Raw genomic sequence first — 24,160 nt, forward strand, 5'->3', positions numbered from 1 at the left:
ATCCGCAGACACTAGTGGGTTTGTTGTTTAACAGTGTATATGTGTGTGTGTATGTATGTGTGTGTGTATATATATATACAAGCTTGAGTTATAAAGTTGCACAGGAAAGCACAGAAGGGTTTCCAAGGAGGAGAAGCTTAATTGCAGTTCTGGCAGATACAAACACAAGACTCTTTCACAAGCGGTCTGGCCACAGTGGGAACAGCTGTCAAATGTAACGCCTTGGCCTCGACTCCTGGTCAAAAGAACACAAAGTCTTCCTCTTCAATGGGGTATAGTGGCTCGGAAGCAGGGACTGGAGCAGAGGGAGTCGGGGGAAGAGAGGACAGGAGAGTAAGACCTCAGGATGGCTGCGGCTCGATTAAATGTTCAAAGCCCTTGTGCGGCAAGCCTGCAGCTGATCCCACAAAGTGGAGGTGTATGAGTGTGTTTGTTTTCTATTGAAATACTGTTTAAGAGGTAGTTTCTGAAGAGCGGCTGCGTCCCCCTGTGGCAGGGGTCACACCTCCATCCTCAGCTTTGTTCACACTAAGCAATTTACAAAACGGGGCCCGGCCAGGCAAGAGAGGACATCAGCATTGACAAGCACAGAGCCAGGACGATGATGGACAATAAGATTAAATGGCTGCAAGCTTATGAACCACCTTGTAAGTCGAGAGTTTGAATCTTTCTGTCTGTACAGCCAGTGAAGGGGAGTGTGATTGGTCACCAAGGTAATCTTGCGCCCCCACAAATAATAACAGACCGCTTCTACGGCACATTTGATTGCCAAACACTCCTTCTCAATGGTCGATTAATTATGCTTCCTGGGAAGCAATTTCCTACTCAAAAATGTGATGGGGTGCTCCGCACCATTGAAAACTTGAGACAGGACCTGGTACAATGACAAAGCAGTCTTTAAATCACAGAAGGACTGTTCACAATCATTCGCCCAAACAACACAGCGGTTCCCTCTGCCCTTCGTAAAATCAGTAAGAGGAGCAGCTCTATTCGCAAAATTTGGGATGAATTTCCTATAATAACTGGCAAGTCCGAGAAAGGCACAAACCTGTTTCTGTGTTTCTGGATGGGAGTAAGCAAGCACCTAGTCTACCTTCTTTAATTGTGGCCTAACCAAACCCCTGCCCATAGAATAATCCAAATAATGCGTTTCAGACATACCCAACTTAAGTACATTTCTTATGGTCGAGTGTAGAGATATATGATGCCTAACCCAGTTTTTCCAGTAATTCATCAACATGGGGTATATGATAAGTATCAAATTTGGAAACTTTATTTAAGCGTCTGAAATCAATACAGAACCGAATCGAACCGTTGGGTTTTGGGACCAAAATGATCGGACTACACCAGTCGCTTTTACTTATGCAAATAACACCTAATTCAAGCATTTGTCTGACTTCCTAACGTACTACATTCCTACTCACTTCTGGTATCCGAAAAGGGCACATCTGCACCTTAACACCAGGCTCCGTAATGATCTTATGTTCCGCAAATCTAGTGAGGCCTGGCAGAGCGGAAAAGACATCAGTGTTCCAACCAATCAAAGAAAGCAACTCCGCTTTCTGTGAGTCAGTCAAATCGTCACCAATAGCAACATCTGCCTGAGACACAGCAGCCACGGACGTCAACACCTGGTTTTCATGCCACTCTTTCAAAAGATTAACATGGAAAACTTGTACGGGTTTCCATCTGCCTGGTATCCTAACTTTGTAATTTACTGGTCCCATACGCAGGACCTTGCCATTTTGCAAGGAAGTTATACAGATCAGAAGGAATCAGAACCAGTATGTGATCGCCAGGTTTAAATTCTCGGAGTTTGCTCTGCTTATCATAATGGTGTTTTTGGGTGTCCTGTTCACACTGCTGATGCTCCACAGTGATAGAGGAAAGTTTAGAAATGTGATCCTGCAGCGAAACAACACGGTCTGCAAAGCTAGGGTCGTGAGCATTTGGACGCACTCCTGTCTTTTCCTCATGAATAACATCCAAGATGCCCCGTGGACACCTGCCAAACAGCAGCTCAAAGGGACTCAAGCTGGTGGAAGCCAGCAGGGATTCCTGAATCGCTAACATGAGGAAAGGCAACGCAGAGTCCCAGGATGTTGGGTCATCATGAGCGACCTGCCTGATCATCTGCTTTAAAGTCTTGTTAAAATGCTCCGTCAGGCCATTCGTCTGCTGATGGTAAACAGTGGTGTTCAGCGCTTTAATGCTTTTTAATTCATATATACAAAGAGAGAGAGATCACCAGTTAATACAGCATTTGGTGAAAGAAGTTTTTTTAAACACTGATTTACAAAAAACAAATTTAAGATCATAAATGACTCGAAAGAGGTTGAGTGTTTTAGAACTATAGGTATAATAAATGAATTTTGTAACAGTTTAGAATTATCAGGTGTCTCTGATGATTAGCAAATATATTTTTTATGTTTTTGTTTATGGGCAGTATGGTGGAGCAGTGTTAATGTTGCAGCCTTGTAACAAGGAGACTGGGATTCATGTCCCAGTTGGTCACTGCATGGAGTTTTCATGTTCATTCTGTGTGAATTGTGGTGGGTTTCCTACATAGCGAAAGACATTTGGTGGATTGACAATGCTAAACTGGCCTGTATGTGTGTGAGTGTGTTCACACTGCGATGGACTGGCAAACCCGACCAAGTATTGTTCCTGCCTTGTGACCTGTGCTTGCTGGGAATGACTCCAGGTTCTCTGTGACCCTGCCCTGGATAAGTGGCTTAGGAAAATTAATGGATTTTTGTTTATTTTGTATACCTCTGATTTCCATAATAATTGAAATAAATATGTCACATAATCTTTATTCTATTTTTTAATTATGAGAATACCATTCAGATGGGGGAAAAAGGAACTAATATGCAGGTGACTAAGAACCCAGAATTGGCTGTTCCTGTAAAACTCAAAAGGAAGTGGGAAACTGTTTAAGTCCCCAGCCCAAGTCACAAGATAGTGTTTGTGTAATTATAATAAAAATAATAAAGTTTATTAACAAAAGTGAGCTAAACAACATCAGCAAGAACTCATGCCTCAGCAATAGACTAAGGCATTTCAGGCACTGTATAAGCTGAAGGCGGTCTCCACAGCTGTAGTGTCAAGCAACTCTATCCTCTTTGGTTCAGAATATAACAGAAGGACAGTAACAAGATAAATTACAAACTAAATTAACATTAAATTCAAAATGATCTGAAAACAAAAAAAACACTTAATGAGAAGCAAAATATTAAAGAAACCTAGCAAGACATTCACATTAAAATATAACAAGGTAATCAGCAAAAATAAATAAATAAAGAAATAAGCTAAGTTAAGTAAAAGAAAACAGAGAAGGAGGCCTCGTGAATTCATGACAGTGATGCAGCTGTTTTCAAAATGATTATCCAGTTTGTGGATAATCAAGCAGATCTTTGTGGTGTGTATAGCTAAACCGAAATCTTTTTAGGAAGTCAGGATTTTTGAATTAAACTTTTGATGATTTTTGCAGAGCATTTTGAGTTTTGATGTCTCCATATTTTTCATGTTTTCTCCACAAGTATTTCAGTTCAGTTCTGTTGTGCACATCCCCAGCTCCTTTTGCAAACATTTTGACCTTATGGCTACACAAGTCACACCTCAAAGATATCTTGTTATCTACAAACTTGAAAACTGAAACAACTGGACAGCTACCGTACGTAGTAGCACTGATTCCCTGAATAAATTTAGACGTAGCTACATGCAGTGCAAAGATTTGTTTTGTTATATACTAACTTGGACACTGTAAAAACTGCGGCAGCAACTTCAATAGTAGTGCCTTTATGACATCACACATACAAAATCTTGTATTCACATGGCAGAAATGAGACATCATTGCTAGGGGCAGAACGGCTATAATCACAAGGTATAACCAAATATTGTATGTTGGTGGAAGTGGCCCAAAACACTGTACAAATTGGCGATTTGGTGAATTTTATCCTGGCTCAAGTTTCTTTTCTTTGTAGCCTTGTATTTTTTAATAGTATTTAATATGCTTCTGTTTTCTTTCTCTTTGTATGTTATTATTTCTTAGTGAATTTTGTTTTGTTATTTAACTATTTTGTATTATTATACTATGTTGATAATGTATTTATTAGTTCTTTGTTATTGTTATGATTACTCTGGCACCTCAGAACAGCAAAGGGATAGGCCTTTAAAAATAGAACAGGTGTCACCCCAAGACTAGCTTGACCCTAGGAAAATAGGAGGCTAAAGGCCTCCATAGGCTTCAAAAATGGAGGTAAGGCATTTAAATTTCAAAGGAGTAGCCAAGAGTATCAAAAAAGCAAGTATATATCTCCAGGAGGAGAACTATAAAAACTCTGACAGGGAGTAGAGACAAGTCCACAAGAAATCTAGATTATAAATTGAATATTTATTAACAAAAAAAAACCCAGGAAATATCAAAAGTCAGAAAAGGAGGCAAAAAGGAATTTCCTAAAAGGCAATCCATACCAAACAAGTCCCAATATAGAAAACACAAATCAGAATCCTTAAAACAGTAGAATAAGTCACAAAAATCTAAACAAGCAATAATCAAAAATGAGAACTCACCAAACCACCAAGCACATTTAATGAATGACAAGAAACTACCGTTCCCTTCTTTTTTTATAGGACTGGAGGCAGTCCCTCAATAGTGACAAACAGGTGGCCCTGCCTCTTAGGGAACCACCTACAAAATACATAGAACGTCAAAAAACAAATCTGAGCATATAGAAACTAAATAATAAGTAAAACTGACATAAAATATATAATTAGGCAAAAAATAAAAATAAATAATAGTATTAACATAAATAATTGTAAAATGTAATCAAAGACAAAAAAAAGGATGAACCCCTGTTAAACACGTAACAGTTATGTTCCTTGCCATCATTATGATGTGCCTAAGGGGACATGGACACCTGACATTGCAGATGTGCGGCTGCTCCCAGGCCTGTTTATGCATATGACAGCCTGAATGTTAGGTCTATATGAGTGTTGAGGTTATATTATTTTGGCTTTTCTTGGAATTATTTTTTTACACATTCTTATTTCACTGTTCCTTTTGCTTATGAATCAAGGTTTTACTTCTACACCTTTGGACTTGGATTTATTCTTTCTGGATTGCCTTCAGGCTGCCTTTTAACTTGTCTTTTGTTTCCTCTTGCTCTTTTTTAACATTTTCAATTTCAATAAAGTCTGACTATAAGGAACTCGATTTTGTTTTTACAGTTCACTTCTCCTTTTTGAAATTTTTGGCCTTTCCTTCACTTTGGGCTGTGTAGGTCATGAAGTCTGCTTTTTGAGTGTGGGGCCAGGCTGCTGTATCTTTTTGTGTTTTTTATGTCCTTGAAGTCTTTTGTTAAATTTTATGAACAATCAAACCATTATAGAAAATAAAATATATATTGAAATATCAAATAAGTTTTCAAAATAAAGGTAAGAATAAAGTTGGAGGTGTAAAACCCATGGTTCACAAAATGTAATAACCTTAGCAAAAGTAAACTCTGCATCCTTCTTTATTGTCCTCAGAGATGTACATATCCGCCTGATCATTTTTACCCACTCTTTCATGCTTTTACCCTCGGTTATGCCATTTAAGTCTTTCTTGAATTGTCTCTCTTGTCTTACATACCTTTTCTCCATTACAGTAAATTATCTGATTGTCTCAAATGTTACATAATAATATGGTTTGATCTTTATTAAAGTTATTTTGTGTGCAGTTTTTCAGTTTATTATAAATAGTAGAATGACTCTGGGGCTTGACAGAAGGCACTGTGAATGAATTCATGTTAAATATTGAATGTGAAACGTCTGTTATACATATTTATTTATTCATGTGTTTATTTTTTTTTTACAGATTATAACTTGCATTTTAATGGAGCAAAGAATAGTTTTTTTCTCCAGTGACTGGGCACTGTTAACACTGATTGCAGAATGCTTTATGTTGTATATCCATCCCCTTCAATGGCAGCATACATTTGTGCCCATCCTTTCCAGACAGATGTTGGACTTTGTAATGGCACCTACATCTTTTCTCATGGGCTGTCACATTGACCATTATGAAGAAGTTGCAACGGTGAAGTATTTTTTCTGTTTTTATTATGAGGTTTATTAGTAAATTACACGTATAGTGCTGTAAAAAGTTATTTGCCCCCTCCTAATATCATCTACTTTTATATATCTGTCACAATGAATGGCTTCAGATCTTTAGACAAAATGTCCTAATAAATATAGGAAACCAGAATAAACATGTAGCATCATCTCTAAATTTCCATATTTCCCATGTGAAAAGGTGATTGCTGCTGGATTTCTGAAACCCTTTTAAATTTGCTGTCTTAACAGCCCTTGTGTGTCATTAAATTCCTAGTAAAATAGGAAATGTCCACTTTGTCCTACACTGCCTAAACCCTTATAATTTTTCAAATGCATCGATATACCACAAAGCACCATGTAAAGGCAGAGCTGAAAACTACACCAAGAGATAGTGTGGAATTTTAATCAAAAATACTGTATTAACATGACTAACACATTGTCTGTTTACCATCAAATAATTCTGAATATTTAGTTCTAATGACTTGCTATTTTTGGTAAGAGGCCTTTAGTCATCCTTTTTACCTTAAAGCCTAACTGAAGACTTTCCCTAGCCTTCATTGACAATTTTGATTTGTTCTGGGAGCGACACTATTTTTGGCAGGCTATAACAGTATTCAGTTCACCTTCTCTAATACTGTGGTATGTGGTTCCCACCTTTCAAGTCCCAGGCCTCATTTTCAGTTGTACAGTAGCTAAGAGTTTTTATTTTTTTTTAAGTGGTTTGTTTCTCTCAATTATATTCTCTCTGATTTTATTTTCTTCTATAGTAGTAGGGTAAACTGACCACCACGGCCAAGTCATTCTGGCCCTATAATCATCCCATCTCTAATTGCCTAACTATCTCTCACCACTTCACCACCTAATAGCTAATGTGTGGTGAGCATACTGGTGCAAAATGGCTGCCATGGCATCATTCGGGTGGGTACTACACATTAGTGGTGGTTAAAGTGGCTCCCCACTTACTGAAGCACTTTGAGTACTGAGAAAAGCTGTACATAAATATAAAAAAAAATATTATTGTGGTTATTATTATTAAAACATTAACCGGTATTGCTATAAGTCCTTTTAGATGAGCTTCAGCTCATGTACTTGAACTTCTGGTACAAAAGCATGTTCCATTTGTTAATTAATACTAATTTCAACCCACTTTGAGAGGAGCCAAACCATTTGAAATATGGTATTCATTCATCAATTTATTTTCTGTACTCGCATATTTCAAAACATATTTAGTGCAAGGGAGTGACTAACTCTTGCAAGGTTGTCTGTACAAAGCAGAATGCACTCACATTTACACAATGTGAACAAATGTAACATTATCAGTACACCTAACCTGTTAGCCTTTGAGATGTGGATTTAGTACTAATTGCACAAGGAAACAGCAGTTTCTGAGAGAGGATAGAATCTGGAGTTGGCACGAACAGGCAGAGGGGTCATACCCATGAAGACAAATATTCAGGATGTGTAGCCAGAATTGTGGTCAAAGAACAGAGAGGTATAATTATGAACCAAGAAAGGGTACGTGTAAGCAGTGCCTAAAACAATGTGAAGCAAACTTTATAGTCAGAGGGCAGAAAACATTGTCATAACCAGTAACTCAGATGCTAACAATAAGGAAGAAACTAAAGGTTATTCAATTGTGAATCCTAATCTTGGACAGCCAGCAAGTGTAAGATGCTGATCTTTATACCATTGTAGTAATGACATCATGTGTTGCACACTCCCGGGCATAGCAACTGTCCAGAAAACTATCCTAGAACAGCACCTTTTTAGAGGTCCTGAAAGAGGACTTCAGATCACTGCTGCACATTGGTCAAGAGGGGGCCCAGGATCAGATTCATAGACCAGCTTCTCTGGACCGCTGTCTATGCCCTGACACTCACGTGAGGCCTTTAGTCATCCTTTTTACCTTAAAGCCTAACTGAAGACTTTCCCTAGCCTTCTTTGACAATTTTGATTTGCAACAGTATTTTTTTTAAAAGAGATAGGTTACATATGAGCTGGTAGGGTGCCCAGATCCTCTCAAACAATATAGCTAAGGTAATTCATTAGCACTGACTATTTAAAATCAATCTTAATACTAATGAACACAATATTTTGATTCTTTCCAAGCCAGTAGTTGAATTGTCTGAAATGTGTGTTTAGTAATAAACACAATAAAAACAGTATACGATGATAATGTCCACAATTAGTCAATATCTCTGTGGTTCTTCTGTGTTAGCATTCTGCAAAAACACCTCAATAAGTACTGTGTAGTTACCTGTGATCTTTGGATGGAATCGGATACCTCAGCTTCTCACAAGAACCACTGCTTTGAATCCTGTAAGACGAAGCTTAAAAAAACACAATAAGCAACAACTTAAGAACATTTATTTTAGATACAGTGTCTTTGGGCCTTGGAACCCCTGCAGATTTTGTTTTTCTCTCCTGCTTAACTTTTTTTTTCTGTCTTTCCTGGCCATCTGACCTTACCACGGGACTCATCTTTAGAGACTTAAAAAACATTCTATATATTAGGACTCTGTCTATCATATGTTAAGTGTGCATCATTTATTTTTTGTACGTTGTTTATTCATTTTTTTCTAATTTTAACTTGTTTTTTCTTTGATTGTAAATTCTGACATCTTGTAAAGCACTTTGAGCTACATCCTTTATGTGAAAATGTGCTATAGAAATGAATTTATTTTTGGTTTTGCAGGATGGTAACACCCATAAGAAAAACAAAACAGAAATGTCAGAGAACATGAATTATATCTAACACTGTTAAAAGCATAATAAGAGAACAAAAAACAAATATTACCAGTATATTCCTTGACCTTCGAAACCCTGTGAACTGTTTGTAAATAATTTGTAAGGGCCAAGAAACAATTGGGAAAAACATTCACATCATATGCTCGATCATTACAATATGGGAAGAATGTACATATTTTATATTTTAATATTTACAGGCATCAGATTGATTTATCAAAAATTTAAAGATTGATATTTTAAAAAGAGGAAAATACCAATACACTGAAAACAAAACAGCTTATTTCATTAAGATTTTGCCCACCATTGGAAAGAGAGAATGTACAGGTAAAATTCTGTAACAACGAACTGCCAGGGACCTAAAAAATATTTCGTTGTAATGAGATTCTTTATTTGTTGCTATAGTGCTTTCTTTAACTTGCGTACAGGCGTTTGCAATCATTTCAATAGCTTCTTTCGCGTTAATTTTAATCTTCTCCTGTCTACAAGTTATACTGATGAGAATTTTTGTCAGCATTTCCATGCGATAATATACTTTAAGGGTGCGAATGATGCCCAAACCCAATGGCTAATGCACTGCCGTGCAATTGGGTGGGATGAATTCAACGCGAACATTATCTAAATGTAGAAGCATGTTGTGGGCAGCACAATTATCAATCAGAAGCCGAATCATCCTTTTCTTCTTCTTCATATTGTGTGGTTTCTGAACTCTTTTGGTATCACCACCACCCCCCACCCAATGGGGCGACACGCCGAAGTGCGTCCCAAAGCCCGATTGCCACGTATGTGTAAGATTGTTTGTTCGTTGCCTGGACAGCGGTGCAGTGAAGCACCACAGAAGCAAATCATAAAAGATCGTGGTCGTGCTATAAGTCCCTGTCTTGCACCCCAAAAAATGAGGCTTAGTCTTAGTACTTTAGCAAAAAACAGCTTTATTTGGCTTGAAACGGGAACAGCACGGGTATTTATTGTAGCGTAATCTGCAACTCTCCTATACACAGACAGCAATCAGGCAGGGTCGTAGCCAGGTTAGTCGCCAAGTAATCCTGTGCCCTGCATTTACGATGTTCCTTGCATCACCCATCAAGATCTTTTCTGTTTGCTTTGGCCGAGAGACGCAGCAGAGCTGTGAGCCTGCTGTTGATCCGGCAATGGATACACAGTCTTCCACAGATGCACTTCACAAGTGATAACACTTCGGGAGGCTCTTCAGCGTGTTGTCCAGTTCGGGGAGGTCCCAAGAGAGTTTAGAAACCTCATCTTTTCTTGAAATAAATTGACCGTTAGGTCATTGAGCACACCTACTTTCCTTTAATAGCCTGCCTGAGTTGTTACTATTTGTCTCTTCTCATTTCTTTGTCAGGTTGCTTGCATGGCAGGATCAATTTAGGAAACATCTACATAGCTGTCAGTGGCCCCAGGCCATATATTGATCATCTCCAAATAGGGCACATCAGCACTTTTAAACAGCCTGTCTGAGTCATCTTCCATTTGTGTCTTCTCATCTCCCTGTCAGGTTCTGTCTGTCAGCTTATGTGCATGATTTCAGCTTTATTTATTATGGCCTCAGTTACCCATTTTTAATGGAATAATGCGTTTGGAATAAACCTCACAAATCATTATGGCACACTTCAAACCATTGTCTACACTGAGGAGGTATTACTGATGTGTCATTAACTTTACTGAAGTTATTTCAATATGATTTACTGCACATTGGCACCAAATGACTCAGTATTTTATGCTAGAGTGATATATTGAAATTAAATGTACTGTCAGGATGTTGCACTTTTGCAATTCAAACTTCTACCTAACCGGTATTTTAGCAGGCACTTGCTAGGCAGCATTGTCACGTTTTTCTGAACTAGTACCACTAATCTGCCAGTTCACTATTCTACGTATCTGTGCACTTCTTTTCTCATGATAAATGCCCTTGTTAACCTTCTGCATCAAAACCACATGATGATAAAATGAATAGGTCACCTTTCAGAGGCTTCGGAATACTGTACAGGTATGTACTATTAAGCACGAGTGAGAGGATCTTTAGCCACATACGTCTTCTGATCCTCAGCCTTACAATTCTTATATTCAATGTTTGATTGTTTTGATATGCATAAAATACTGTATTTGAAGGATTTTGGAATATTATCATTCTGATAAAAATGTAATTAAAATACTAAAGAGGATGTTTATTTATTTTTGCCGACACTAAACATTTTAATCTTTATTTTATTTTATATTTCAGGAAACAGATGACATAGTTTTAATAAACATTGATAGGGGCACAATAAGCACTTCATTTCCACCAAAATTATGGATTCCTGATGTACCTGCACAGACTTCTGAATGTTTTTTATACAGGTAATGAGCAAAATTTTGAAAATCTTTTTTTTTTTTGATTGTTCATTTATATTGTGTGGAAGCTCTTACTTAATGACAGAGACTAACTGGTGCCTCATCAGTATCTTCTAAAACACTTTTCCATTTAGGATCCCTTTGTAACTATTGGGACATCTGCTCTGTTCACACTGGCTGCTCCAATTGTGTTTTCTATTTTCCTTTTTCAATAATTTTTCCCCTCAGTCTGTATGTACAGAGTATAATAAAATTCTTACTTGCATGTCCAACTAAAATTCAACATTATTCCACTCCCCAACACCATGATAAACAAGAATTTATTAATATTCATAATTTAAGTTTATTTAATAGACAACATAATTCAGCTTTCCTAATGTTCTCCTTGCCTTTGTTTTATGCCACTTGTTCAGTATATTCACACAATATATTTAACAAGGCACACTTTGTATTCAGAATCCATATACAGTAGACCCCCGCGAAGTTGCGGTTCAGGGTTCGCGGACTCAGTCGTTCGCAGATTTTTCCTTAGAACCTAACTATTAATTGTTAGTGGAAAGTGCAAATATCCTCCGCAGTTTTTTATGGCTTTTTCGTGGCAATACTGTGCTGTAGAGAGAACTGCGGCTTGGGATGGTAAAAGTAGCCAATAGAATTTGAAACTGCAACTCCCAGTGGATCTGATTGGTCTTCTACTGAGAACAGGAAGCAACCGCTGAGGGAAACGTGGTTTGGGATGGTGAAAGTAGTCAATCCAAGAACATTATTCATTTCTCCTTGCTGCTGATTGACTGCTGCCCTGTGATGCATCTCCAGCTGAGTGTCCTTGTGCTTTCCTTTTTGTTATTGTATTTATTTTGTTATTCTTAAACGCACAAGATGTTGGCAAAACGCCCTGCACCTTCTAAGGCTTCTTGCACTGAGCCTAAGCGCCAGAAGAAGTTTGAAACACTCCAGGAGAAGGTTGAACTACTGGATTTGCTCCGGGAACTAAAATGTTATGCTGTAGTAGCGCGCCACTATGGCATTAATGAAAGCACCGCACACTACATAAAGAAGAATGAAGCAGCGATGTGGAGTACTGTATCTGTAAGTTTCTGTGATAGTGCCAAAAAGGTAACGACCATAAGGAATAAAAATATCGTCAGGATGGAATGTGCCTTGGCATTGTGGATCACCAACTGCAGGAAGAAGAACATCCCCTTGGACAGTAACATCATCCGTGAGAAAGCACGGAAATTGTACCAGCAGTTTGCTACAGGAGACAATGTAGCAACTTCCCATCACAATGTTCCTGAAACCTATAACGAAAAGCCAGCGCGAAACTCCACCAGAAGAAGACTCGTCCAAAGATACGACTCCTCCTGAAGTGCCTGAAGAAGAGGCGCCACCCGAGGAGTTTTAAATCCTCTGCATCGTACTGCACAGCTACTTCATCATCATCATCAATATCATTCATCATTGGTGAGTACCCATACATTTTACTGTATTTTAATTAAATGAAATTATTATGTATTTACTCTACTTGTAACAAAGAAAACGACAGTGCATACTAAAGAAAACGTGCTTGCATGAATTACAGTATGTATAGCGGTAACATCGGTATTTTACATTCTAGCACCGTGGGAGACATAGCAGTATAGTACTGCACAGTAGACGAGTTTACCTTTACATTCTGTTTTTAGGTAATGTATTAAGCTGAGTTTGCAACGAAATTAAAGTGCTTTGGGGGCATACTGTATTTAGGGTTTAAACTATAAAAATAGGCATTTAAAAGGCATTTTTTAACCACATCCAAAAGTCGCGGTTTTTCACAATTCGCGGGTGCTCTAGAAACGTAACCCCCGTGAATTTTGGGGGTGTACTGTATACTGAATTCACACACAGTATATCAGAAAAAAAAGTTATCCCCTGATCAATCCATTCATCCATTTTATGAACTTCTTTTGTGCCTTCAGTCTTAAAAACATACCAGTTAGTTACATAAGAAAATGCAAACAGAGAAAAAAATATTAACAATAGGGAGCACTTGTGAGATGTACAGTATCCTCACTCAGAGGACCTTGGAATTTTAGAAACTGAAAAACATGCTGACCTCTGATCCTCCCATGATCATTAAGGTTTCAGCCCCAGAAAGTTGTGTGCTCCAGCGAATTTCATACAGTGGAAGATGGGGTGGTCATTCTTTTTTTCCTATAACATTTGCTTCACATCCTGCAAATGTCTACACTCCTTCTCATGTCTGAGCCGTGTCACGTACCCGGTCAGTTTCCCTATTTAGTTTGCCATAAGAAAGACGCAAATGTCAAATAAGATGATGGAGGTTAGTGCTAGGCAACAGGTTGTGCATCTCAGAGACTTGAGCTGTCCATCTTCATCTTCTTCTTCTCATCATATAATTGGCATCTGCAATTTTTCGTTCTTGGCAGATGCTGTTGGTCTTCTTTTTCTCTCTGCCATATCACCTTGTTGATCAGATTCCCTATGCAATTTGCCATTGGAAAGATGTAAACCCCGATAACTTTGCAGGGATTGCTGCCAGACCCATGTTGTGCTTCATCACCATGTATCATTTTGAGCTTTCGATGAAGATCAAGTTTAAAGTTGCAGCCCTAGCAGTTTGTGAGTAATCGCATAACATATAGACACAACCCTTAGCATTTTATACAGTATATATATGTATATACTGTATATATATATATATATATTTGGAAAAAAAATATTAATGCCTAAAGGTACATAGAACTAAAGTACATAGAAGTAGCTAATTACAGAATGAGTAAGAAAGTCCAAACATAACAAACATAGTGCCTCTCTTAGCATAGCTAAGTACACAAATAGGATGTCTCTTAATTCTACTCCTAACAAAGTCGTAATACTTTCATCCTTCCATCCATTCATCCATTTTCTCGCTTATCTAGGGCAGGGGTGTGGGGCAGCTGAAGCCTATTCCAGCCATCATCCCTTGAACATTGCAGGGTGAATACTCGCACTATTCCAAATTTAACAACGCTAATTCATCTAACCTACCTATTTTTAGGTGATGCTCAAATTTAAAATTCCATGTGGAAATGGTGAGTGCTGTGTTTCATATATTCCGTATTCAGAGCAGATGATGACAGTAGTCTCTTTTTTTGGATTAAACACTCTTTTGTTTGAGGAAGCATGTACCAGACATTAAAAGACCCATTGTCCGCAGAAATCCGCGAATCAGCAAAAAATCCGCGATATATATTTAAATATGCTTACATATAAAATCCGCGATGGAGTGAAGCCGCGAAAGGCGAAGCGCGATATAGCGAGGGATCACTGTATTGATTTTTGATTGAAAAACAAACTCTCTCTCTCTCTCTCTCTGCTCCTGACGGAGGGGGTGTGAGCTGCCGCCTTCAACAGCTTTGTACCGGCGGTGCTTCGCATACTTAAAAGCCAAACAGCCCTATTGATTTGTTTGCTTTTCTCTATCTCTGTCTGACATTCAGTGCTCCTGACGCGCACTCTTTTGAAGAGGAAGATATGTTTGCATTCTTTTAATTGTGAGACTGAACTGTCATCTCTGTCTTGTCATGGAGCACAGTTTAAACTTTTGAAAAAGAGACAAATGTTTGTTTGCAGTGTTTGAATAACGTTCCTGTCTCTCTACAACCTCCTGTGTTTCTGTGCAAATCTGTGACCCAAGCATGACAATATAAAAATAACCATATAAACATATGGTTTCTACTTTGCGGATTTTCTTATTTCGCGGGTGGCTCTGGAACGCAACCCCCGCGATGGAGGAGGGATTACTATACAATGAATGGATTTGATGTGCATTGAATTATGCCTTCCTTTTCATTAATGTTGTATTTAGTTAATCTTCCAAATTTTATGGATTTCATACTATTTGGTTTTTTTCAGATGCTTTCTTCAATTGTGTTTGCCAGTCTTATCAAATTCTATGACATTCCATTCCATTTTCCATATCCACTTAACCTGAGCAGGGTCACAGGGATGCTGGAGAGTGGAGTTCATTCCAAAAAGCATTGCACCTAGTAATTAAAACCTCGATTTCTGATTATAAAAAGGGCTCTGAATGCCAGAGTAAGGTCGGAGAGAAAAAATGCTTTTGTTCACATTCCAAGCTTGTTTTTAGTATTGCAAATTTTTTAGAAGCTGTACCTTATCACAGCAGTATTAGTACAGGAGTCCAGTCCATCGCAGAGCACATTCACGCACACAAACGTACCTTCTCATTCCCAAGACATGTTTAGATCCTCTCGTTGATGTCATTTGCAGAAAATGTCTTTAGGATGTGGGAAGAAATAAGAGTTGCCAGAAAAAACCTGTACAGTCTCTGGAGAATAAAAAGGAGAGCGGTTGGGCTAGGAATTGAATCCAGGTCCCTGGAAAAACAATTAGAAACAGGACCAGTAAGCCCATCTATGAGTATTTAGACCCAGAAACTAACATGTTACAGCAGTTTAATCAAAGGAATGTTTAAGAATTGTTTATGTGTTTAATTAATTATCATAATATCTAATTTGTGTTATTTCATTAATTCATTGCTGCCTTTATATTTTGGGGGGATTTACTTTCCTTTTGCAAGTAATGTTGTTTTTAAATTGCAGGGTCAGAGGACTTCAAATGCACTATGATTTAGAACTTTCTCATCTTGGGGCCAGTACAGATCTAAATCATTTACGAAGCCAAAGAAGAGAGTGGCAGCAAACCCTGAACTTGGAAATCCAGCAAGTTACCTTAGAGCTAATAGTCAATATATTCCGGTAAGTGAAACTTATTTTGAAGATCTGAAATTAAGAATATGTCATAATATGTCAAGCTGCAATGGATAAAAGGTGAAAATACAAACATTTCCGTTCATTTACAAATATAGCACAGTTTATTTATAAGCAGCTATCCATAGTTTCTCATAAACTAAATATTAGATGTATCCTGCAGTTTAAAGAGGACTTTTTCAGGACCACTTGCCTGCTAAGAACCCAATTGCAACTTTATACTTGTGCACATGTTAAGGTATAGACCATTCATTAGAGGTAGGGAGTAAACGGACGTTCTGAACCCGTACTGCTGTGCTGTGATCAAATGGAACACATTACTTGTTCAGACTTTCATCCATCACCGTGTGAGTGAGAAACGTGTAGCTGTTTTGAGAAGGACCACATCTAAACAGTATTAGGGATGTTAAACATATTTTAAAGTACAGATCTGTTTTTGGAGTTAACAGCTGCTACTCACTGGATGTTTAATGATTTTTGCACCATTCTGTGTAAACTCTGACTGTTGTGAGTGAAAATCCCAGGAGACCAGCAGTTACAGACATACTCAAAGCAGCCTGTCTGGCAGTTGAAGTCACTGAGATCACGTTTTTCCCCATTCTGATGTTTGGTTTGAACATTAACTGAAGCTGCTGACCTGTATCTGCATGATTTTATGCATTGCACTGATGCCACATGATTGGCTAATTAGATAATTGCATGGATAAGCAGTATACAGTGGGTGTTCCTAATAATTTATTCAGTGAATGCAGGACACTGAAGTATAAACCAGTGTAATTTTTCATGAAATAATCAGGATAACCAGAAAATTAATTTTTTTTTCTTTGAGAGAAGCGCCTTTTTTATAATATTTACAATGGACGAAGGTGTAGATCAAACCTGTAAGGACTAGTTAAAACGTGTTTTTGTCTTGAACTGTGATAACGTTTCCATGCATGCATGTACCCATGTTTTAAAAACTCCTTTTTGGAGAGCAGCTAATGATAGTGATATTTAGCAAGAGTTTAACGACACTGTAAATATGATAATTATTTATTATGTTATCATCTGTTTTGGTTAAAAGCACTGTTTTGCAGCAATAACATTTAGTTCACACTAAAATGTGATAAGATTTTTAGGAAATGAATGATAAGTTTTAAAGCATTTAGTAGATAAGGCTTGCAGAATGGGAGTACATTTACTGTAACACACTGGGTCTGTGTGTCAGAAGGTTATGCTTGTGCAGGTTTTTTTTTTATTTCATAAGAAAACCTTAACATCATAATAATCTTTTCAGTTAGCTTGTAACAGAACTTTATCAGCTAAATTATATTTCCTGCTGAAACACATCTTTCATGCTCAGCATCTCATCTGAAATGCACATAGCTAATTTTTTGTTTGTAGCCCAAAACTTACTGCAGGCTCCCCGTCTATTAAATGATTGCCTTGGAGCAGACAGTCGACCGAGGACCTTACAGAGGTTTTTCTTCTGTCCTTGAAATATGTTCAGGCAAACCTCACTATAAAGCAATGGTCAGTGAAAACCAAATGTTGTGTGGCTGCATAAATGAACCGATAAAGACAAAAAATGTGAAAGTTAAAGCAAATATGTAAAGAATATGATAAATAATAAAAAAACAGTGAAAATGTAAGGTAGTATAAGAAGTTTTTATGGTGCAAAGGGGAAAGTGATAGTGTTATTAAGTGAAGTTGGCAGGGGTTTGTATTATGTAAATTCAAAATAATCCTTTTGACTGTGTGGTGGATTGCCGGCTTCTTACTCCGGCCCTCACTCCCAGGCCGCCAGGAGGAGCTCTCCGGACAGCGTGGACGTGCCCTGAGTTCCAGCAGGGCCTTATGGACTATGTAGTTTTTATACGCAGCCCTGCTGGATACCTTGGGGGCCACCAGGCGTTGCTGTAGGGGGGCTCGTGGGCTCTTATGTGCCCTATAACCCGGGAGTATGTCATGGTCACGTGACAGGAAGGAACGACGTGCTCCTGGGTTATAGAAAAGGACTGTTTACCCTGACCCGGAAGGAATAAGGAAGTGTGGACTGTTGGACAGGAACACCTCCGGGTCAGGGTGTATAAAAGGGCAGTGGGAAATCCCAGACATTGAGCTGAGCGGGGAGGTAGGGTGGCAAGTGTCTGGGCAAGGAGGTTTGGTAATTGTATTGAGTATTATTAGTGATTATTGTGAGTATATGTGTAGTGAGGAGTGTAAAGTGCTTGGTGAAAGTAAGTGAGAGTATAGCAAATTAGTGGGGTCACTTTTATTGCCGTGTACCTTTGGTGTATTTTGCAAAATGATTAGCAATACCAGGTACTTCGCTTGATTTACTAGAAAATGAAATTCACTTCCTGCCAAATGAAAGTTTGTAAGCCATGTGAACGCAATCCATCCATCCATCCATCCATCCATTTTCCAACCCGCTATATCCTAACTACAGGGTCACTGGGGTCTGCTGGAGCCAATCCCAGCCAACACAGGGCACAAGGCAGGAATCAATCCCGGGCAGGGTGCCAACCCACCGCAGTGAACACAATCCCTTTGTTTAAAAAGCTTTTAACTATAAAATATTTAGTAACCTTTGTTTAACAAAAAGCAAAACACTTTTAGACCTTCTAAAGTTAATCACTCTGTGAAGCTTTTTTTAGTTTCTTTGTGAGGTATGCTTCAGACTTTAAAAATGCTAACATCGTAATTGTCCACAGTTTAAACAGCAACCATACAAATGGGAATGTGGATGTCGTTTGATGTTGCATTTCTGTGCCTCTACTAACCAACACTGATGACAATACAAAACTAAATAAGCACTCAAATAAATCAATGTATTATGAATTGTGACAATCTCAAATGAAACCCTAAGGTCTGTGGGTGTGTACAGTTCCCCAGAGCAGTCTGATTGGTTAGTTTGGCTTTGGTGACATGATTGAAAGAGGAAGTACGAGTGTGAGACACACAAGGAGAAGTAAAGGCATAGGAGGCATGCTGAGAGAGTATTAAATCGGACAGGAGGTAAGAAGGACACCTCAAAAATAATGACATAGTCTGAAAAGCAGGCTTTATGGAAACATGGATGGAGCACCAGTCAAGATTGGTACAGGCACAGTTGGATACCTAGGAAAGGCACTGAAGGAACACATTCTGTATAATATTTTTAAATTGCTCTATTACCTGTCTCTGGCAAGTAATGTGGCTAGTAAATAAATAAAAACAATGATACATGAGCACAAATAATTAAATGTTTTATAAATTACAGTATGATTTTTGTTGCTGAGTTATAAAGCTGATGTCATATACAATGAAAATTTGGAAAAGGATAATGGATTAAAGGCTGAGAAGAGGGACAACGATATTAGAAGAATGATTTAGATTTATGTCTGGGAAAGGTGCAAAATTTGTGATTTTTGCCTTGTGAGAGATTATGCAAAAATATAGAGAGAAACGGAAAGAACTGCACATGGTATTTATAAATTAGAGAAGGCCTGTGATAGAGTACCCCAGCAAGAAATGTGGAGATGTATGAGAGAGAAGTGAGTATTGTGGAAGTATGTAATGACAGTTAAGGATATGAGGGGTGCCTACACACAAGTGAGAAGTAGTATAGGAATACTAGAAGGATTTGCAGTTCAGGTTAAACTACATCAAGGATCATCATTAAGGCCATAACATACTCTAGTTATGGATGCTATTGCTAGGGGAATAGTTGATTCTTTCCCATGGTGGTATTTGCAGAAGACATTGTGCAATGTGGCACCTCTATGAAACTAGAAAATTGGAGAAGAACTATGGCAGACAGAGGCCTTAGGATTAATAGGAAAAGGCATAACATCTAAGATTTAAGGGACAAGAACAAAATGAAGATACTAACCTCCAGGCAGAAAGTTTAAAAAGATGGAAATTTTCAATTAACTCAGATCAGCAATAAAAGAGAATGGAGAGCTAGATCTAGAATTAAATCATAGAATGCAATGGGGTTTGAAAAAATGGGAAAAGGTATCAATAGTGTTATGTGACTGAAACATTAGTGCAAGAGTGAAGGGTAAAGTGTATAAAACAGTAGTGAGTCCAGCATCGTTTTTATGGGTCAGAAATCTGGGCAGTTAAAAAGCTACATGAAAGGAAACTTGATTCTGTAAAATTAGGATGTTGAGAAGGATAGTGTGAGTAACAAAGCATGATATGCTCATGAATGACAAAATCTGAAGTACGGTTAAATTTGGGAAAAGGAAAGAGAAAATACAGGAAAGAAGGTGAAAGTGGTACAGGCATGTCATAAGAATAGAGGTGAATAAGGTGGGGACAAGAATCATGGTGAGAAGGGAAGAGAACAACCAAAGAAAAAGTGGATGGACTGTGAGAAGATGCTGGAGCAATATAACTACTGCACATGATAGGGGCAAAAGCTTTAGAAGAGAATGCATTTTTTTTTTTTGCTTTATTACTTTATGCATTTATTTAATTTTTTTCTTTATTTATTTCAATGACTCCACACCCAACATGAAATACACAATGAAATGAAAATGGTCATTCCTACTGGTCAAAGATGAGAGGGTGGACTATAGCGAGTGCTGTTTTTTGATTGGTGAATCGTTGACGACATGTGTGTGCAAAGTAATGAGTTTCTGTACCGGATAGGAGTGGAAGAAAGTTGTCCAGAATGAATGCGTGAGCAAGCTACTTTAATTTGAAAAGCACCAAATTCATTATCAGGAGTCTGCATCTGAAGTGTTGTTTATTGTCAGATTTTACAATACATTTATTTATTTATTCGTGGGTTTATTTATTTATTTCATTTTGTCTGGTCCGGGCGCTCCGGTTTCCTCCCACGGTCCAAAGACATGCAGGTTAGGTGGATTGGTGATTCTAAATTGGCCCTAGTGTGTGCTTGGTGTGTGGGTGTGTTTGTGTGTGTCCTGCGGTGGGTTGGCACCCTGCCCGGGATTGGTTCCAGCCTTGCGCCCTGTGTTAGCTGGGATTGGCTCCAGCAGACCCCCGTGACCCTGTGTTCGGATTCAGCGGGTTGGAAAATGGATGGATGGATATTCCTCCATCTGCGGTGGGCTGGCACCCTGCCCGGGGTTTGTTTCCTGCCTTGCGCCCAGTGTTGGCTGGAATTGGCTCCAGCAGACCCCTGTGACCCTGTAGTTAGGATACAGCGAGTTGGATACTGGATGGATGGATGGATATTCCTCCGTAAACAAGGCTGCTGCATCATGCACCCACAGTAGAAGTACTGACTTGTATTCTAGAAAGAATAATTAAAGTTCCAATTCAAATTGGTTATATAACTGTTTTTTGATTGTGTGCAGGAGTTTGAAAATTACAAGATAACATTGATAAAACTGCATTAATAAGAACTGGAAATAACAACCCAGACCTCCAATTATACTGTATGCCGTCAAATGTTTTTTTCTTCACTTCCTATATATGTTTAAAGAAATTTTAAAAAGTGGAAAGAGTAGGCGTTTAAATATTTGTTTTTAGTAAGCACAAATTTTAAGTGTACTTGGGGCTGTAAAAATAAAGCTAGCCAATATAAGCTATGAATGCTTTACATTAAGGACAGCACTCTTAATAAGAAACAATTCAACATTTTTCAAATATAGAAAGTTGTGCTTTTGAAATAGGCAGGGGCTTGTGCTCAGCTTTGCATACTGATAAACAGACTTGAAGATAGACATCAAATAAATTTTTCTCATTCACTTGAGGCATGTGCAAGTTGTATTTGATAAGACTGTAACTTATTAATGCAACCTGGAAAACACAGTGCTCCTTATTTTACTTCTGGATTTTAGTCATAAGATAACATGGCTTAAGCAGGCAGGTTAAGTCAAAATAAGTGCCAAGCATACTGCATGCCCATCCACATGCAAAACAAACACGATAAATAACATTTCTTGACAAGTAATCATTTTAAATCCCTTTGTGAAGCATATTTCTTGATTTACTTTCAAAAAGGAACACCACTATTTAAAACTAAAAATGACGTTTACCCAAAGACTAACAGATTGTAATTTAGATATTAACTTCAGTCCAATATACATATTGTGTAGTTTCTAAATAGCTGCATAATAGAACAAAGTGAATTTACTTCCAATTAATTATATATCAGAATAATAGATAGGACTACATTAAAATCCACAATTACATTTCTAATTAATAGCATAGTTTTTGACTTTGGAGTGACTTCTGTAATCCAAATTAAATTTACCAGCAAATAGGTGCAGACTTTTTTAAAACTGTTCAGCAGCTCTTGGCCACAAACATTGGTATGTCAGGTGCCATGATGGCATGCAGCTTGGCACTGATTGGGGCAGTTTGCCTAATGCATCTGCAAGGTGGCTAAATGTGGTTCAGGCTGTCTGGCGATTGCCACAATCAAAACTAACAGTTGTTGCCTTGCATGCTTACCATGAAAACAGTTTCACATTAAATACCACATTTTAAACTGATAAAAGGGTGGGAGTCAAAGGTAAGAAAGTGAAATTAAAATGTTACAAAATGTCTATCATCCTTATTGACCTGCTGACTTGAACAGTTGCTGTTTTGAAAACTGAGATCCACTGGTGAGTTGAAATGTGCTGTTTTTGTTTGTCAATTTTGTAGATGATTTTCAGTTGTGTTGATATTATGGTGATATCTGAATATAAATGTATGATATATCATGCGTATTGGTTGGAGTGTGTCACTGTTAATTGTGTGACACTTTTTTTTGTTTTCACATTAGTGTCAAGAATACATAGAAAAACATTTATTGGTAGAGATATAAATGTAAGAGTATGTCTGGTGTACAGTGTAGGGATTTTTAAAGGTAAGACTTATTGGTGAAGTTCTCAACAGTGTTCTTCATAATAAGCATTGATCAAGTCATCTTGACAGTGATGAATAATATTGTCTGCAAGCAGTTACAAATGTAACAAAGTCTGTGTTTTTGCTGTTTCAACCACAGTGTTAACCCTGCAGGTGTTCGTCACTCTGACCATTTTTATTTCCTTACATACTGTTTGTGGTCACGCTCACCATTCTGTGTTAACAGTTTCAACCTCTTATTCTCTGTTCCTTCTTATAAACTTGTCTTAGGGCAGACGTCTTTAACAAGCCTTTGCGGAAAATGAATGCAAATGACTTCTTTTTCTAACATTTGCATGTTGCTATGTCATTTATGTGAAATGTGATAATTCAGTTTAGTAATAATTGGAGTATTTTACATTTGTAAGAACAAAGCACTCTGTTTAGGCAACATTTTTCATGCATGATTTGTTGATGTATCTTGCATGTAAAAAAAAAACAGCCTTTTCTTTACCACCTCTATGAATATCCTTTAGGAAGGGACAATATAATGCTGAAATATTTGCTAGTTTAATATGAATTTTCTCTGCTGCCTCGCAGTTAGTAGACCCGGGTTCGCTTCCGGGACCTCCCTGCATGGAGTTTGCATGTTCTCCCCGTGTCTGGGTGGGTTTCCTCCGGGTACTCCAGTTTCCTCCCACAGTCCAAAGACATGCAGGTTAGGTGCATTGGCGATTCTAAATTGTCCCTAGTGTGTGCTTGGTGTGTGGGTGTGGGTGTGCGTGTGCCCTGCGGTGGGCTGGCGCCCTGCCCGGGGTTTGTTTCCTGCCTTGCGCCCTGTGTTGGCTGGAATTGGCTCCAGCATACCCCCATGACCCTGCATTTATACTTTAATTTAAAGAAGTCATATATCCATCCATCCATCCATTTTCCAACCCGCTGAATCCGAAGAAGTCATATATATAATTCCTAAATAAATCCTTATATCTGAAACACCTGAAAATGTAAGAGAGTCTGAGGACCGTAAAGTGGGGTAAATATTCTAGTATGCACCTAAGGAGCCCAGTGACACCTTATCAGAGGAGCTGCTCGTTTCAAGATCCGGAGTGAAAATTAAAGTAAGGTATGAAAAGATACAGAACTGGCCTTGGTCCACATCCATATTACTAACCGAGAATGCTAAACCGGATGATGGACGCAGGCACATCCGGCAATGGGCCGTAGCTGCAAAAAGACGTACTGCGCAGGCGCAAAAAGAGTCCGCGAGAGTCGGCTGAGGAGCCGAGAAAGGCGGACAAAAGAGGGCGAGAGAGGCGGATAAGACCACAGAAAAAAGGAGTGAGCACAGGAAAAATGGAGAAATGAGGCGCAAAGAGCACCGAAAAAAGGAAAAGGCACATAAAAAAGTATTCAAA

At 38.2% G+C, this 24,160-nt stretch overlaps 1 protein-coding gene across 3 annotated transcripts in view; it reads left to right on the forward strand.

Moving 5' to 3' along the window:
• The window catches only part of dennd3a (DENN/MADD domain containing 3a), a 127,730-nt gene that overhangs the window by 44,130 nt on the left and 59,440 nt on the right, over positions 1-24,160 (forward strand). For all 3 annotated transcript variants that reach the window (XM_028818083.2, XM_028818085.2, XM_028818084.2), the window contains exons 8-10: positions 5,861-6,079; positions 11,084-11,199; positions 15,801-15,956. In XM_028818083.2, coding sequence (XP_028673916.2) covers positions 5,861-6,079; positions 11,084-11,199; positions 15,801-15,956 — 491 coding nt within the window. The remainder of the gene's footprint in view (positions 1-5,860; positions 6,080-11,083; positions 11,200-15,800; positions 15,957-24,160) is intronic.

The sequence above is a fragment of the Erpetoichthys calabaricus genome, chromosome 13, assembly GCF_900747795.2.
Source record: "Erpetoichthys calabaricus chromosome 13, fErpCal1.3, whole genome shotgun sequence".
In the NCBI taxonomy this organism is placed as follows: domain Eukaryota; kingdom Metazoa; phylum Chordata; class Cladistia; order Polypteriformes; family Polypteridae; genus Erpetoichthys; species Erpetoichthys calabaricus.